At 61.5% G+C, this 16,507-nt stretch overlaps 2 protein-coding genes across 3 annotated transcripts in view; one reads left to right on the top strand and one right to left on the bottom strand.

Moving 5' to 3' along the window:
- The window catches only part of LOC142825635 (uncharacterized), a 71,876-nt gene extending 62,668 nt beyond the window's left edge, over window positions 1-9,208 (top strand). Inside the window, exon 4 of the mRNA XM_075917671.1 lies at window positions 8,743-9,208. Within this exon, the coding sequence (XP_075773786.1) occupies window positions 8,743-8,938 (196 nt within the window). The 3' untranslated portion in view covers window positions 8,939-9,208. The remainder of the gene's footprint in view (window positions 1-8,742) is intronic.
- LOC102455798 (dedicator of cytokinesis protein 2-like) overlaps window positions 1-16,507 on the bottom strand; it is a 336,752-nt gene that overhangs the window by 103,116 nt on the left and 217,129 nt on the right. The window lies entirely within an intron of this gene.

The raw sequence follows: 16,507 nt of genomic DNA, 5'->3' as shown, positions 1-16,507 counted from the left end.
TGAAAAGCTGCAAGAATTCCAGGCTTGGGAAATCTGCTGTGCAGGGCCAGACTTTGGCAGCTCAGTCTGTTCAGGGTCCAGTTCGCCCAAGAGACGCGATGACTAGAGCGAGTTCCGGCACAGGGACTAGGTTTCGGCTCCAGAGGGCTCTTTAACCCAGCAGACAAGTGCAGCCTACACTGCAATGAACAGTGAGGGGCGTGCTGGGCTTGGGGGAGGTGCAGTTTAACTGTGGTATAGACATTCAGGCTCAGACTGGAGCCAGGGTTTTAGGACCCTGCAACCCGAGCCCAAACATCCAGACCTGCCCTGCCCCCACACAGGCTGCAGGGCCTGAGGGGAAGGGGGAGAGGTGCTTCGCGCACTGTCTGTTCTTGAAACAGGCAGCTCCCGTTGGCCAGAAAGCAGCCAATGGGATTGTGCCGGGGGCGGGAGCAGCATGTGAAGCACCACTTCTCCTCCCCTCTGCTCTCACACACAAACGGCCCAGCAGCCGCTTTTCTGAGCAGTGTGCGGGGCAGGGCAAGCAGGGGACTCCGCCGGAGCCTCCCTACTGTGTCCATGGGCTGGATCCGGTGGCTTGGCGGGCCGGGTCCAGCCCGCAGAGGGTGTTTTGCCCAGGCCTGCCCTAAACCGTAGCTCAGCTTGTGCATACACCCGGTGCTGGGGGGCAGAGTGACATCCAGTGGCTGGAATGGTCGGAAGTGGGACTCAGGCGCCTGTGAGGGTAACTAGCCTGGGGAGCAGCTTGGCCGAGGGTACGGTGGAGTCCCTGTCCCTTGGAGCCTCGAGATGGAGACGCTCCCACTGCAGGATATGCCCTAGCGCCACCAGAACGTGGGGGCTCACTGCAGGAGTCGCTGGATGAAAGGCCCTGTCTGGCCTGTGCCGTGCAGATCAGTCGGGTTCACCTGATAGTTCCCGCTGGCTTAAAATCTGTGCCCCTGTGTGTGAGGGGGCCAATGGCTGGGACGGGGGCATCAGCAGAGCTGCATGTCCGTTCGGGGAGATTCTGGAGCCTTTCCCGACAGCCCTGCCCCTCCCCCCTGGCTGAGCTAAAGGCCTTTGCTGGGAAGGGAGGCGGTGGGCAAGCGCAGTGAGAAAGCTCTGGATGAGGAGGGGCAGCCCCCCTACTCTGTCACCTCTCACTGCCCCCCAATCAGGCCTCGGCTTCTCCCCTGTGGCAGAAACTCCGCCTGCTGTCTCTGGGCATGCGTCCTCCTGGTCCCCAGGGCCCAGCTCTTGCCTGGAGCGAGGGAGCGCCTGTCTCCATTTTCCTGGTTCCAATCCATCGCAAAGAAGCCACAAAGCCCCGAGGAAGGGGGAGAGAAGGGAGTGGGACAGCTGCTACTTGGCCTGGAGGGAGGGAGGGTGGGCTGGGGGCACTGCCCCCATTACCCTGTGGGAGGGCTCTGCCCCGGTCTTGCTGCATGTCAGGCCGGTGTCTCTGTGCGCTGGCCAGGTGCCCCGCTCGCACTGGATCAGGAATGGCGGGTTGGCTGAATGGTGTTCTGGTGGGGGTGCATGTTCATGTGGATGCCTCTCGTGTGCAGGACTCTCTCTCCTCCATCTCTGGAAGGGGGCAACTCTCCCTGCCACGTGCCTGCTGCATCGTGTGCGTCTCTGCTCGGAGCTGTCTTGTGTCTGCTTTTCTTGCTCGGTGCTTGTTTACATCAAAGCTAACAGCGAACGCCTCCTGGGTAGCTAGCGGGGGATTTCTGTGCTAACCGGGGTTGACAGGCCTGTCTCTGGGTGGCATGCGCCTGGGCGGAGATGGCACAGCCGAGGGAGCTGGATTGTGTAACTGTTGTCTCTTGCTGTGGACTCTCTCTGGGCATAGCTGCCATCCGCACGATGAGCCAAGTGCCCTGGTGGGACCCACCCATGCGTCAGGCTATAGAGCAGCAGCATGCCCGGACCCTGGGACCTTTTCCTGACGCCAAGAATCTGGTTCTGTTGCGAGGACTGTTTGGAAGAGGCGCAAGGGTAAGGCGCAGGAGCTGGGCTCGAATGCTGGAGTCCCACCAGTTAGTGCGGGAGACACAGCTCTGTAATCCCTCGGGGCCCGCTGGCCAGATCTGACTATCCCCCTTTTCCCCCTCAGCGGCTCAGGAGGAGGCCCGGGGAGAGCGCCGTCCCAGGCCTCCTGCGGCCCAGCCCCCTTCTGTTGCCTGCAGACAGAGGAAGGGCTCTGTTCTGTGGGGGGACAGCAGGTTCGGTTCCTTCAGGGCAGAGCATCCCCAGGCGGGGGTGAGGGGCCAGAGCACTGGGTGTGCAAATGTCCCTTCGCTCGCTAGGCCCTACATCAACCGCTCCCTCAGCCTCCTTTACACTGGGGCCCAGTGGCCCCATCTCAGGGAGCCACCAAAATGTGCTGCCCCTGGGGCCGTGTGGTGGCAGGAAGAGTTCCTTCGGGCTCCATTCTTAGGGACAGGCCGGGTTCTCACTAGACCCACTGAGGGTGTGGAGGGCAGCCGGAATGCAAGGCAGAGCCACGACCCACTGAGGCAGTCGGTGACCCCTGTCCTGGGCACGGGAGCGGGACTCGCCCGCCTGTTTGCTGCACCCTGCCCGGGGCAGCAGCCGCCCTGCTGCGGGGATCTGCACAACTGAGAGGAAGCGAGACCAAGTGCTGCGGAGAGACCTCCAGGCTTCCTGCTAGTGAGGCACCTAGGGAGCTGCTGCATCTGCCCCGCTGCGGTGCCAGCGCTAGGGGGACCGTGAGGCACACCCCTGGCACTGCCATGTGCCGAGAGACAGGCAGTGATCCCTGCTGGCCCTCCCCAGGCCCGGGAAAGGTGCCACACTAGTGACAGCTCTCCTTGCAACCAGTCTGCCTGTGTCTTGCTTTACACCCACGCCTGCGTGGGCAGAGCAGCCTGCTGCGTTTGCACTGAGCCAGAGCCAGGGCTGTAATGAGGGTTAGTGGGATGGAAAGGTGGAAAACTCCCAGCTGGACCGTGGGTCTGGCTGCGACATCACCTCCTGGGGAGAAGCTTGGAGCCCTGGCACCAGGAACATTTCAAAAGGGCTGCGTCTTGGGAGGACCCTGAGGCATGGCTGGGGACAGTCAGGGCCTCCCCTGAACAACAGGAACTGCACTGGCCCTTATGCGGCTTTGCTATGCCAGCATCTTCGACACACCTGGCAAGCAGCACTGAGGGCTCTCTGCACCGGCATCCCTGCCCTCAGGGTGCCCAGGCCTTGCCTGCGGCCACACAGGGATCCAGGCTCCCTCAAGCCGCAGGTCTGATCCCCCCGCCACGCTCAACGGTCGGGTCACCTGCCCGTCCTGCAGCAGTGACCCCTCAGCAAGCAACAGGCTAACACATGGCTGCAAGGCCGTGGCCAGGGCATTACAGGCAGCTGCCCACTTGCAATGCCTGCAGCCCTCCGGAAAGAGCCAGAACTGTTTGTAGCGTCAGGGAGAGGGGGTGACATATCGTTTCTCCTCCAAGGTGCTAGAGGACAGTGCTGGGCAATTGCTCCTCCGGGCCAAGGGAGCGTCTGGCTGCGGGTGCCCCTTTCCCAGTGCACGCAGACCTTTGCTGCCTAACCCTGTCATGAAAGCACAGGAGGCCTGGCGCTGCGTCAGCAAGTAGGTGCCATAGCAGCATGAGGCCTGAGAGAGAACAGCACCTCTGCTGTCTGCGTCTACACCAGGCTGGCTGCACAGGGAAAGCGCTCGCCTGTGCTCTGAGGAGCATCACCCCCAGGGAAAGGAAGGCAGAGAAGCAAAGCGAACGCTGTGAGTGAGGCAGGGCCTTCGTCGTCACCAGAGCTGCAGTGAAATCTGCGCCCCGACTCAGTTCCTGGGAGGGGGTTTCTGCTGGAAGCTACAGACACCTGAGGTGTCTCTTTCTGGTTCTGAGGCCTGCGGCTGTCAATGCTGAAAGGTGCTGATCCAGAATCTGTTGTCTTTGTCAAGTGGCTGGGGGCACATCCGGTGTCACGAGGTCTCCCGTTGCAGTCTACGTGTCTGTGGACAGGTGGGCATGGTAGCCAGGAAACTCGCCTACAGCAACACTTATGGCTGAGGTATTATTCTGACCTTCAGCTGTTATGCAGCCCTCAAATGCTCAGCTGGTCCATGACAGCGATACTGTGTGGCCGGGCACAGAAGTTACACTGTTCTCACTGAGCCAGGGGTTAGAAGTTTGACAGATGTTAGAGATCGTGGAATCGTCATGGACAGTTCCCTGAGACCAGCAGCTCAGTGCGCACCAGCACCAGCACTCGGACAGCTGACAGTGTGCAGAGCGCTCAGGAAAGGGCTGGATGAGACAGGAAGTCTCCCCAAAGCAGGTGGTGCTGCCTACTGCCGGAAGCAGGGCACGGCCTGACTCACCATGGCAATTCCCGTGGTCTTGGCTGAGATGCCCAGGGAAGCCATATGACCCACGCGGCGCATGCGCTCTGGAAGAGGAAGGCGAGTCAGTGGCTCCGCTCAGAAGCCAGGCGGTAGGATGGAGGGGCTGAACTCTGTTCTGCGGAAGGCTTAGAGTGACCCTCCAGCGAGGCTGAATCCGACAGCTCCTAGATCCAAACCCAATCCAAGAGAACCCTGCACGGGGGAGTCGTCAGGGATAGGTTTTACTCTCTGAGCTGAGGCTGTAGGTCTAGGGTGGAGAGAAGTGGATCCTTCCCCTGCATCCGTCAGAACTAGGGGTGGAACCCAGCTGTGTCTGGGGAGGGTTCCCCTCCACAGGTCCAGCCCTTTCCGTCACCCCCAGGAAAAGGCAGTGAGGTCACCTCTAGGACATCTCTTGCTTTGGCTCCAGCCGCTGTCCATTCTGGCTGGTACCAAACCCTGCCAGGCATGATGAGGTTGCTGCTGCTTCTCTCCCTCTTGCAATAGCTTGGGTGCTAGTCCTGGGCCCCTCTCAGCTGTGTATCTTCCAGCCCTTCTCAGAAACCAGGCTCTCTCAGTCAGGTGTGGCCCCACCCGATTTACAGCCAGGGGCAGCCAAGGAGCTAAGGAGGTGGAAGAGGGCGGCTACTCCCTGCTTCGATAGCCGCCGGGGATCGAGGCAACACGTCACCCTGGCTGGAAGGGCCCTGTTACCAGGAGCCACTCACTCACTCCCCCGAGCGCCTCCTTGTCCGCTGGGGGAAACCAGCACTCTCTGCTCCCAGGGCCCCGGCGGCTGGTAACCGTGTCAGGTGAGTTCAGTGGCGCAGCCCTGCGGCTGAGTCACACTGTCCAGGGTACGGGTCCAGCAGAGCCTGTCACTGAGACTTGGCATCTGCTGCGCTGCCCTTGGCCCAGCTTCAAGTCTGTACCTGCCCTGGTGTAGGCCGGTGCCTGCAAGGCTTTCTCCCTGCAAGTGCTTCGCATCTCATGCTCCTTAGTGCTCCAGCTCTCCAGCCAGGTCACTTATTCAACTCCCATCCCCTTCACAGGGGAACAAAGTCCGACAAATCGTGGGCCCTCGGAGGTTCCTCATTCCCGTCCTGAGCCTTTCAAGTCTGGTCAGAAACTTGTCCCCTTCTTGGGGCTGTAGCCACTCTGCCAGGAAGGGCTCCTTGCTGGAGCTCAAGGAAGGCCTAGTAGGTAACCCAGGGTATGTCTACACTACCCTCCTAATTTGAAATAGGAGGGTAATGTAGTCATACCGCAATTGCAAATGAAGCCCGGGATTTGAATTTCCCGGGCTTCATTTGCATAAAGCCGGCCGGCGCCATTTTTAAATGCCGGCAGTTCGAACCCCGTGCCGCGCGGCTACACGCGGCACAGAGTAGCTAGTTCGGAGTAGGCTTCCTAATCTGAACTAGCTGTACTCCTCGTGGAATGAAACCTAATCCGAACTAGCTACTCCGTGCCGCGTGTAGCCGCACGGCACGGGGTTCGAACTGCCGGCATTTAAAAATGGCTCCGGCCGGCTTTATGCAAATGAAGCCCGGGAAATTCAAATCCCGGGCTTCATTTGCAATTGCGGTATGACTACATTACCCTCCTATTTCGAATTAGGAGGGTAGTGTAGACATACCCCCAGTGACAGATGATGTGGGGAAAGCTGAAGTACTTTCTTTGCCTCTGTCTTCACGGACAAGGTGGGCTCCCGGACTAATGCGCTAAGTGACGCAAGATGGGATGAAGATGGACAGCCCTCGGTGGGTAAAGAACAGGTTAGGAATTATTTAGAAAAGCTAAACGTACATAAATCCATGGGTCCGGACTTAATGCATCCGAGGGTACTGAGGGAGTTGGCAAATATCATTGAGGAGCCTTTGGCCATTATCTTTGAAAAGTCATGGAGATCGGGAGAAATCGCGGATGATTGGAAAAAGGCAAATGTAGTGCCCATCTTCAAAAAAGGGAAGAAGGATGATCCAGGGAACTACAGGCTGGTCAGTCTTACCTCGGTTCCTGAAAAAATCATGGAAGGGATCCTTAAGGAATCCATTTTGAGGCACTTGGATGAGAGGAAAGTGATTAGGAATAGTCAGCATGAATTCACAAAGGGCAAGTCGTGCCTGACCAATCTGATTAGCTTCTGTGATGATGTAACTGGCTCTGTGGACATGGGAAAGTCAGTGGATGTGATATACCTTGACTTTAGCAAGGCTTTTGATACAGTCTCCCACAATATTCTTGCCAGCAAGTTAAGGGAATGTGGATTGGATAAATGGACGGTAAGATGAATAGAAAGATGGCTAGAAGGTCGGGCCCAGCGGGTAGTGATCAATGGCTCGATGTCAGGATGGCGGTCGGTTTCTAGCGGAGTGCCCCAAGGTTCGGTTCTAGGACCGGTTTTGTTCAATATCTTTATTAATGACCTGGATGAGGGGATGGCTTGCACCCTCAGCAAGTTTGCGGATGACACTAAGCTGGGGGGAGAGGTAGATATGCTTAAGGGCAGAGATAGGGGTCTAGAGTGACTTAGACAAATTGGAGGATTGGGCCACTAGAAATCTCATGAGGTTCAACAAGGACAAGTATAGAGTCCTGCACTTGGGACGGAAGAATCCCAAGCATAGTTACAAGCTGGGGACCAACCAGTTAAGTAGTAGTTCTGTAGAAAAGGACCTGGGGGTTACAGTGGATGAGAAGCTGGATATGAGTCAACAATGTGCCCTTGTAGCCAACAAGGCTAATGGCATATTAGGATGCATTAAGAGGAGCATTGCCAGCAGATCCAGAGAAGTGATTATTCCCCTTTATCCGGCTTTGGTGAGGCCACATCTGGAGGATTGTGTCCAGTTCTGGGCTCCCCACTACAAACAGGATGTGGAGTTTATTGGAGAGGGTCCAGCGGAGGGCAACCAAAACGATTAGGGGGCTGGAGCATATGACTTATGAGGAGAGGCTGAAGGACTTGGGTCTGTTTCATCTGCAGAAGCGAAGAGTGAGGGGGGATTTGAGAGCAGCCTTCAACTTCCTGAAGCGAGGTTCCAAAGAGGATGGAGAGAAGCTGTTCTCAGCAGTGACAGATGCAGAACAAGGAGCAATGGTCTTGTGGTGGGAGAGGGCCAGGTTGGATATTAGGAAAAACTATTTCCCTAGGAGGGTGGTGAAGCATTGGAATGGGTTCCCTAGGGAAGCAGTGGAGTCTCCATCCCTAGAGGTGTTTAAGTGTCGGCTTGACACAGCCCTGGCCGGGTTGATTTAGTTGGGATTGGTCCTGCCTAGAGCAGGGGGCTGGACTTGACCTTCTGAGGTCTCTTCCAGTTCTATGGTTCTGATTCTATGTATGTGTTGAGGAGCTGAGGACAGGGTGGAGAGGAAGGGACTCTTAAAATAGCAGCCACGTGCTGATTCCTGTAATAGTTGTTGCTGGGCTGCTTCCCACAGCGTCCCTTCCTCTCCGCCCTGTCCTCAGCTCCTCATCACAGGCCAGTGCCACCAACACCTGCCTTCCTTGAGCTCCAGCAAGGAGCCCTCTTCCTTACTCCTCCGGCCCCTCCTGCTCTCCGACTGGCTGCTTCCCTTCCCTGCTCCTTTTCAGGGTGGGATGCGGAAGGACTGTGAGGCCGCTAGCCAGGGTCCCTCGGGGCCCAGTACACCCTAGCACAGGCCCCGCCAACAGTCACAGGGACCAGGCTCCAGGTTTGGTGTGCCTGGATGGGGAAGTGGCTCCTGCAGCGATGCTGCCGAGAGCAGCCTGGGATTCGCAGTGAGGAACTTTCAGCTCTGGAACGTGCTTCCCCTTGGAGCCCCTGCCTGGCCCTTTGTGGGCTCGCGGGACTCCCACCACACATGCATGTGGAATAAGTGTTTGGTGCAATCGTGCACCCCTCAGAGGCGCGAGCTGCTTTTCAGCCCTGGCGCCCTACTGGGGCTAATCCGGCGAGTGGGCCCTCCAGACAGCCTGGACAGGCAGACAAGGGTGGGAAGCACTTTGGACCCAGCGGGAGGAGAGCTGTTCTGTAAGTGTCCACCATGGGCTTTGAAGAGAGATTGCTGACTGTCACCTCCTGTGGGCTCCGTAGTGCTGAGATCATTCCCGGCGGTGGAGCGGCTGGGTGGGCACGGGCTGCTGTCTCAGACCAGGACAGGTGTCCACACCACAAAAGCCCCCAGTCCTCCTTGCTAAAAGTCCCATCTGAGACTGAGGCCACTAAGCTCCCCTGGCAAGGTGGATCCTGGCAGGGCAGGGCAGGGGCAAGAGTAGCTTGTGGAAAGGACGGCACTCTCTAAAGCTGTCGATCCAGCTCTTTTCACTGGGACTGACTGCACTTGAATGATGAGCATCTGAAATGTTTCTTAACTTTTTCTTCTTTGTTCTGTGGCTCCCCTAGTGTGGAACATGATTTTCGGCAGCAGGAAGGCCGCTTCCAGCGGGTGCTGAGCAGCATTGAGGGCGAGTCAAGGCAAAGTTCCCCCACCACAGCCCGGGCCACCATGCCAAGTCGGCAGGAGCTGTCTCCAGTGCCGAAGCTGCTGGCAAAACTGGACTCCAAAAAATCCAGGCGCAAATGTTTCTGGTTCCTGTGACGTGGTGCTGCCTGAGGGCGATGCAAATGCCACATGGCCAAGGCCGGAGGACACTAGGGGCCCCACTGCCAAAGAGACGTTCCATTGCTGACACACCAAGCACTCTGACCCTTTCTCTCCCTCGCCCTGAGGTTAGGGTGTGGGTAGCACCAGCTTTTGTATTCTGGCCTCCTCCCAGGTGAACATACTACGGCCCTCGGGTCCATTGGGTGGGGGAGTGGGAACACCACTGTACCGAGTGAGAAATCAGTAAACTCTCCACCAACTCTTGCAGGCAAGTCTTTTTACATAGAAAGACAGTGAGTGGCTCCTGCTGTTTGGAGCATTTGGTCCTCCCTGCACCCCGGGTAAACATGGCAGCCATGCTGAAAGCTGCTGCAGTCTTGTCTGTCCCTCAGTGCAGCTGAACTGGGGGCCGCACCCCGGCCCCCTTCTCTGATCTGCAAGGGCAGGCGCCCCCTTTCCCCGGGGAATGAGAAGCACAGTTCTGAGTCGCCGCTCCCCCCCGGGCACCCGGCAGCTGCTTTTCAGTCACTTGGGTTTAATCAAACATACCTGGAGATTTGTGGCTTCCAGGCTCGGCATTCAGCAGCCTAACAAGAGACCCTGCAATTGTGTTTTACACACTGAAAAGTTGGGGGCAGAAGCACAGGCCTGGGACCCTGTCCCTACAACTGTGTTTCTTAAAACTTTTTAAAACTGAGGAACTTTTTTTATGAGGAACACCAAGCACTTATTATGAGAAAGAAAAGCAGCCATTTTGAACTCTGTTGTTCTCTGCGGCACACCTCCGCCTGCCCCTCAACACAGGGACACGGGTTAAGGAACACTGCCCTCAAGCTGCCAAATGGAGAGCCCAGAAGAGACTAGGGAAGAACCCTCCTAGGAAGGGACCCGAGGTGACCCTCAATCCATGTCTGGGACAGTCCAAATGGAGCAGGAAGGGTCCTCCAGAGAGCCCGGGGGGAGCATGGCCTTTTCCATCAGACACATCTCAGGAGCTCTCGTCCTGCCCACGTTACAAGTTCTCCTCAGCACAGCGCCGGTCCCCTTTCCCCATAGTCATAAACTGTCCCGCCCACTCTGGTTCACTGTCCAGGAGACAGGGGAGCCAAGGCCAGGTCTACACTAGGGAGTACGTTCCCGCAACTCCAGCTCTGTTCATTGTGGAGCTGGAGTTGACAGACCGTGATTCAAACTGTGGTGCCATCACCACAGCGGGAGGGCGATGGGAGCAGCACGCCCATCGACTTCCCTTGCCCCTCGTGAGGGGGACATCCTCAGCGTTTGATTTAGTGGGTCCCAACAAGACCCACTAAATCAAATGCCGGAAGATCAACCTCCGGAGCATCGATCCATGCGTAAGTCTAGATGTGGCCTAAGTCCTCCTCAGGCTGGGCTGAGTGCACCTTCTTTGTGCCTGGATTTCTGAAATCATGAGTCACAGGGTTTAATCAGAGCAAAGCACCTGCTGATTCCCAGCTACCACCCTGGGGAGCTGAAGGCAGGAAGAGCCTCGCCCTGTGCAGCTGAGTGTGAAACTCCCCCCAGTGCTGTGTGAGCACCAGGTACCCAGGGGGACTGGACTGGCTGTGTGAGGGGACCCTGACCTTCGGGCCAGCAGAGGGGATGGGGCTGTCGGGAGGGAGCAGGAACATCAGCAAGTGCCAGAGAGCAAGCTCTGTGTTCTGGCCTGGCCAGGAACCTGAGGCTCATTCATCCCCTTTTAAGTGCAGCACATTCCTCGGCGTCGGGCAGAGCCTGCTCAGGAAAGAGCAGAGCGGGCCCGTGGCGAGGCGCTGGCCTGCTGGGGCACAGCTGAGACCAGCCCCACTCATTTCACCTGTGACCTGCTACCTCTGATCTGAAGCGTTCTGCTACTGAGTCCCGGCAGGGAGAGGAAGCCGAATTCTTCCTGCCTTCTGCGGGGCCTGGCAGGGAAGGCAGCACAGGGCTCCCTCGCTGCAAGATTCACCGACTCATTACAAGGAGAAACGGGCAGCTCAAGCATTGCAGGGTCTCCAGGCAGCCCACGCTGGGGCGATCCAGCATCCGTTTAGTGAGGGGCCCAGAGCAGGGGGCTGGCGCGAGTGCCGAGCGCAGAGCAGAAAACTCCCTAAACTCCACCCAGCGCCAGCACGACGTTGCCGTTCCGAAAATCCAGCTGTGAGCTGCACAATGGTCGGGGGGAGCGAGGGACTCAGGACTCAATCCGTGGCAGGGGCTGGTCTCCTTCACAGGGACACTGGGCCCCAGCACCCACTACAGAACTGAGTGAGTGTCTGACGTCTGAGCACTTCAGGGTCTGGGCCTTGTGTGGGCAGTGCACCACCCACAGCCTGCGCAGCCGCTGCCAGATAACCCAACCAGGGAGAGACTGGGGTCCAGTCTGACTAGGGCGTGTCTGCGGGAACGGACACACCCCGAGCCCGAGACTCCCCGTGATCCACCCACATCTGTCTGCCCTGAATGTCACAAGATGCATCTGGCCGTGTGGCTGTAGCGAGCAGGAGCCCTGTGTAGTAGGTGGAGCCAGTCTTGCCCGTCTCACCCCACTACATCTGCACCACAGAGGTTTGGGGAAAAACGTCACTTCCGTCCACACTGCAGCCGTGTTCTTTTGAAGAGATCAAAAGCCAGAGCGGTTTCCCGACACTGGTGAAGCCTTTGGGAAGAGGTGTGCGTGGACGGGGAAGGGGACTTCTTTCCAAAGAAGAGGAAGAAGCACAGGGGCCCCGGGGGCCGCTCCATCCATAGAGCGCGCCCGTTCGGCATGGACACGGATGAAAAAGCAGATGGCTTTTTTGATGTGCTCTGGCAGTGCAGACGCTCCCTTTCGGAAGAAGGGTTTTGGAAGACCTCTACCGGAAAAGCTCCTTCCCAAAGAAGCCTGCAGTCCAGACGTGGCCCCGGTGGGGAAGGAACGAGGGAAGTTTGGGTCTGCTAGGGGGTTAAGTAGGCAGGAAACTGCAGCTGCACGGTTCCCAGGGCCCAGCACGCTGGAGCTTCCTTTGACCTGCCGGCGTTGTCAGCATCCATGAGCAGGCCCTGCAGTAAGATCGCTGAGCAGCCAGGCCACAGCTGGCAAGTCCTAGGCACCTGCTGAGAGTGTTCAGGCTGCTTGTGGGCTCTGGGTCAGACCATGCACCTGGGCCGTATTGGGCAGCTGGAGAGGATGGTAGGTCCCTGGCTGTGACATCTACATCAGTGAAGCATTCAGGTTGTGCATTTCCAAGAGCCCCTGTAGCCAAGAGACACTTCACAGGGAGGTGGCCCCCAGCCACAGGTCAGCCGGCTGAGTGAGGACAGGGGTTCCTGACAGGAGGGGTGGGAGCTCAGAGGTGCACCTATATTGCTGGGGGCCCTGGATAGGTCAGCATGGGAAACAGGCACTTTGGGGAGTACCCCAGCGGCTGCCGGGGGCGTGCAGACATTCCCTGGGGGCTTAGAGAGCAGGGGCTCTGAGGGCAAGGGGCAGAAAGTGAGCACAGGGCTGGTCCCTGGAATTCCTTCTCCCCACACACTGCTCCCATCGCACACACGCTCAGGGACGCTGACCATGACGGGTGCAGTTTGGATCTGGGCACGTAACAAGCTTCCAGGCCCCTGCAGTCTGCAAACCAGGGCTGGCAACACAGGCACTGGGCGGATGTGGGCTGCTGCCCATGCCCGGAGAGAGCCCGGCATGACGCGGTACCGGGTAAGTCGGGCAAGGCGGCTGTCACTCGGCGAGCTCGGGGGTCAGCAAAGGTTCAACGGGAGGTGGCCGGGGCCGGGGCCGGGGCGGAGGGTTCGGCGCGCGGTACTGCAGCTGCTCCCTAACGTCCTCCCCCAGTCTTCCTCATCGGCGCTGCTGTTCCAAACCTCGCCGCAGCGCCACGGCCGCTCCTTCGGCCCGCGCATGCCGACGAGGTGGCCCAGAAGCAACAGGAACACAAACGTCATCCAATGAGTGCCGGTCCCATCTCATCCCCTCCAAGCCCCCTTCACTCGCTGGGTCCCTCCCTAAAGGCCCTTGCCACCAACCTGGCAGGTCCAGAGCAACCGTCTCTCTCCCTCTGCCACATGGAAGGAGACACTCCGACCACCCCTTTACAACACTTGTGCCTTCCTTGACGCCTAGCACAGGCGAGGCAGCCTGTCTCTGAGCAGCTCTCTCATGTGCTGCAGTCGCTCCCGGAACGGGATCCGTGTGCGAGCAGTTCAGAGCCAGGACATGGTCAGAGCTCCTGAAGAGACCCCAGGCAGCCCCCAGACAGAGTGCACCAGAGCCAGAAGCCACGTCCGCCCGGGGGGGGGGCAAGTGAGACAATTTGCCCCAGGCCTCGGGCCCCACGGGCCTCCACGAGAATGTCTGAGGTCTGAGACAGGGAGTGCAAGGAAGGGGGCCCCAAAATTGCTTTGCCCCAGGCCCCCTGAATCCTTTGGGCAGCCCTTCCAGAAACCAGTGGGCCTGCCAGCTCTGCTCTGCCCCGCCCCGTCACGCCAGCATGATCAAGGAGCGCCAAGGCTGGGAGGGCAACACTGGACTTGGCTCCAGCAGGTCCCTCCCCTAAGAGGCAAGCTGAGTTCAGCAGCCCCTGGCTCCGGCGATCCCTCGGACCCCACCCGCAGCTCAGCAGCCCCTGGCTCCGGCGATCCCAGGGACCCCACCCGCAGCTCAGCTGCCCCTGGCTCCGGCGATCCCTCGGACCCCACCCGCAGCTCAGCAGCCCCTGGCTCCGGCGATCCCACGGACCCCACCCGCAGCTCAGCAGCCCCTGGCTCCGGCGATCCCAGGGATCCCACCCGCAGCTCAGCAGCCCCTGGCTCCGGCGATCCCTCGGACCCCACCCGCAGCTCATTAGCCCCTGGCTCCGGCGATCCCAGGGATCCCACCCGCAGCTCAGCAGCCCCTGGCTCCAGCGATCCCAGGGATCCCACCCGCAGCTCAGCAGCCCCTGGCTCCGGCGATCCCACGGACCCCACCCGCAGCTCAGCAGCCCCTGGCTCCGGCGATCCCAGGGACCCCACCCGCAGCTCAGCAGCCCCTGGCTCCGGCGATCCCAGGGACCCCACCCGCAGCTCAGCAGCCCCTGGCTCCAGCGATCCCAGGGATCCCACCCGCAGCTCAGCAGCCCCTGGCTCCGGCGATCCCACGGACCCCACCCGCAGCTCAGCAGCCCCTGGCTCCGGCGATCCCAGGGACCCCACCCGCAGCTCAGCAGCCCCTGGCTCCGGCAATCCCAGGGACCCCACCCGCAGCTCAGCAGCCCCTGGCTCCGGCGATCCCAGGGACCCCACCCGCAGCTCAGCTGCCCCTGGCTCCGGCGATCCCTCGGACCCCACCCGCAGCTCAGCAGCCCCTGGCTCCGGCGATCCCAGGGACCCCACCCGCAGCTCAGCAGCCCCTGGCTCCGGCGATCCCAGGGACCCCACCCGCAGCTCAGCAGCCCCTGGCTCCGGCGATCCCAGGGACCCCACCCGCAGCTCAGCTGCCCCTGGCTCCGGCGATCCCTCGGACCCCACCCGCAGCTCAGCAGCCCCTGGCTCCGGCGATCCCACGGACCCCACCCGCAGCTCAGCAGCCCCTGGCTCCGGCGATCCCAGGGATCCCACCCGCAGCTCAGCAGCCCCTGGCTCCGGCGATCCCAGGGACCCCACCCACAGCTCAGCTGCCCCTGGCTCCGGCGATCCCAGGGACCCCACCCGCAGCTCAGCTGCCCCTGGCTCCGGCGATCCCTCGGACCCCACCCGCAGCTCAGCTGCCCCTGGCTCCGGCGATCCCTCGGACCCCACCCGCAGCTCAGCAGCCCCTGGCTCCGGCGATCCCTCGGACCCCACCCGCAGCTCAGCAGCCCCTGGCTCCGGCGATCCCTCGGACCCCACCCGCAGCTCAGCAGCCCCTGGCTCCGGCGATCCCTCGGACCCCACCCGCAGCTCAGCAGCCCCTGGCTCCGGCGATCCCAGGGACCCCACCCGCAGCTCAGCAGCCCTTGGCTCCGGCGATCCCAGGGATCCCACCCGCAGCTCAGCAGCCCTTGGCTCCGGCGATCCCACGGACCCCACCCGCAGCTCAGCAGCCCCTGGCTCCGGCGATCCCAGGGACCCCACCCGCAGCTCAGCAGCCCCTGGCTCCGGCGATCCCAGGGACCCCACCCGCAGCTCAGCAGCCCCTGGCTCCGGCGATCCCTCGGACCCCACCCGCAGCTCAGCAGCCCTTGGCTCCGGCGATCCCAGGGACCCCACCCGCAGCTCAGCAGCCCCTGGCTCCGGCGATCCCAGGGACCCCACCCGCAGCTCAGCAGCCCCTGGCTCCGGCGATCTCAGGGACCCCACCCGCAGCTCATTAGCCCTTGGCTCCGGCGATCCCACGGACCCCACCCGCAGCTCAGCAGCCCCTGGCTCCGGCGATCCCTCGGACCCCACCCGCAGCTCAGCAGCCCCTGGCTCCGGCGATCCCACGGACCCCACCCGCAGCTCAGCAGCCCCTGGCTCCGGCGATCCCTCGGACCCCACCCGCAGCTCAGCTGCCCCTGGCTCCGGCGATCCCTCGGACCCCACCCGCAGCTCAGCAGCCCTTGGCTCCGGCGATCCCAGGGACCCCACCCGCAGCTCAGCAGCCCCTGGCTCCGGCGATCCCAGGGACCCCACCCGCAGCTCAGCAGCCCCTGGCTCCGGCGATCCCACGGACCCCACCCGCAGCTCAGCAGCCCCTGGCTCCGGCGATCCCAGGGACCCCACCCGCAGCTCAGCAGCCCCTGGCTCCGGCGATCCCTCGGACCCCACCCGCAGCTCAGCAGCCCCTGGCTCCGGCGATCCCAGGGACCCCACCCGCAGCTCAGCAGCCCCTGGCTCCGGCGATCCCAGGGACCCCACCCGCAGCTCAGCAGCCCCTGGCTCCGGCGATCCCTCGGACCCCACCCGCAGCTCAGCAGCCCCTGGCTCCGGCGATCCCAGGGACCCCACCCGCAGCTCAGCAGCCCCTGGCTCCGGCGATCCCAGGGACCCCACCCGCAGCTCAGCAGCCCCTGGCTCCGGCGATCCCAGGGACCCCACCCGCAGCTCAGCTGCCCCTGGCTCCGGCGATCCCAGGGACCCCACCCGCAGCTCAGCAGCCCCTGGCTCCGGCGATCCCACGGACCCCACCCGCAGCTCAGCTGCCCCTGGCTCCGGCGATCCCACGGACCCCACCCGCAGCTCAGCAGCCCCTGGCTCCGGCGATCCCACGGACCCCACCCGCAGCTCAGCAGCCCCTGGCTCCGGCGATCCCACGGACCCCACCCGCAGCTCAGCAGCCCCTGGCTCTGGCGATCCCAGGGACCCCACCCGCAGCTCATTAGCCCTTGGCTCCGGCGATCCCAGGGACCCCACCCGCAGCTCAGCAGCCCTTGGCTCCGGCGATCCCACGGACCCCACCCGCAGCTCAGCAGCCCTTGGCTCCGGCGATCCCACGGACCCCACCCGCAGCTCAGCTGCCCCTGGCTCCGGCGATCCCAGGGACCCCACCCGCAGCTCAGCTGCCCCTGGCTCCGGCGATCCCAGGGACCCCACCCGCAGCTCAGCTGCCCCTGGCTCCGGCGATCCCAC

This window comes from Pelodiscus sinensis, unplaced genomic scaffold, assembly GCF_049634645.1.
Source record: "Pelodiscus sinensis isolate JC-2024 unplaced genomic scaffold, ASM4963464v1 ctg107, whole genome shotgun sequence".
NCBI classification, from domain to species: domain Eukaryota; kingdom Metazoa; phylum Chordata; order Testudines; family Trionychidae; genus Pelodiscus; species Pelodiscus sinensis.
This window is presented reverse-complemented; position numbering and strand designations above follow the sequence as displayed.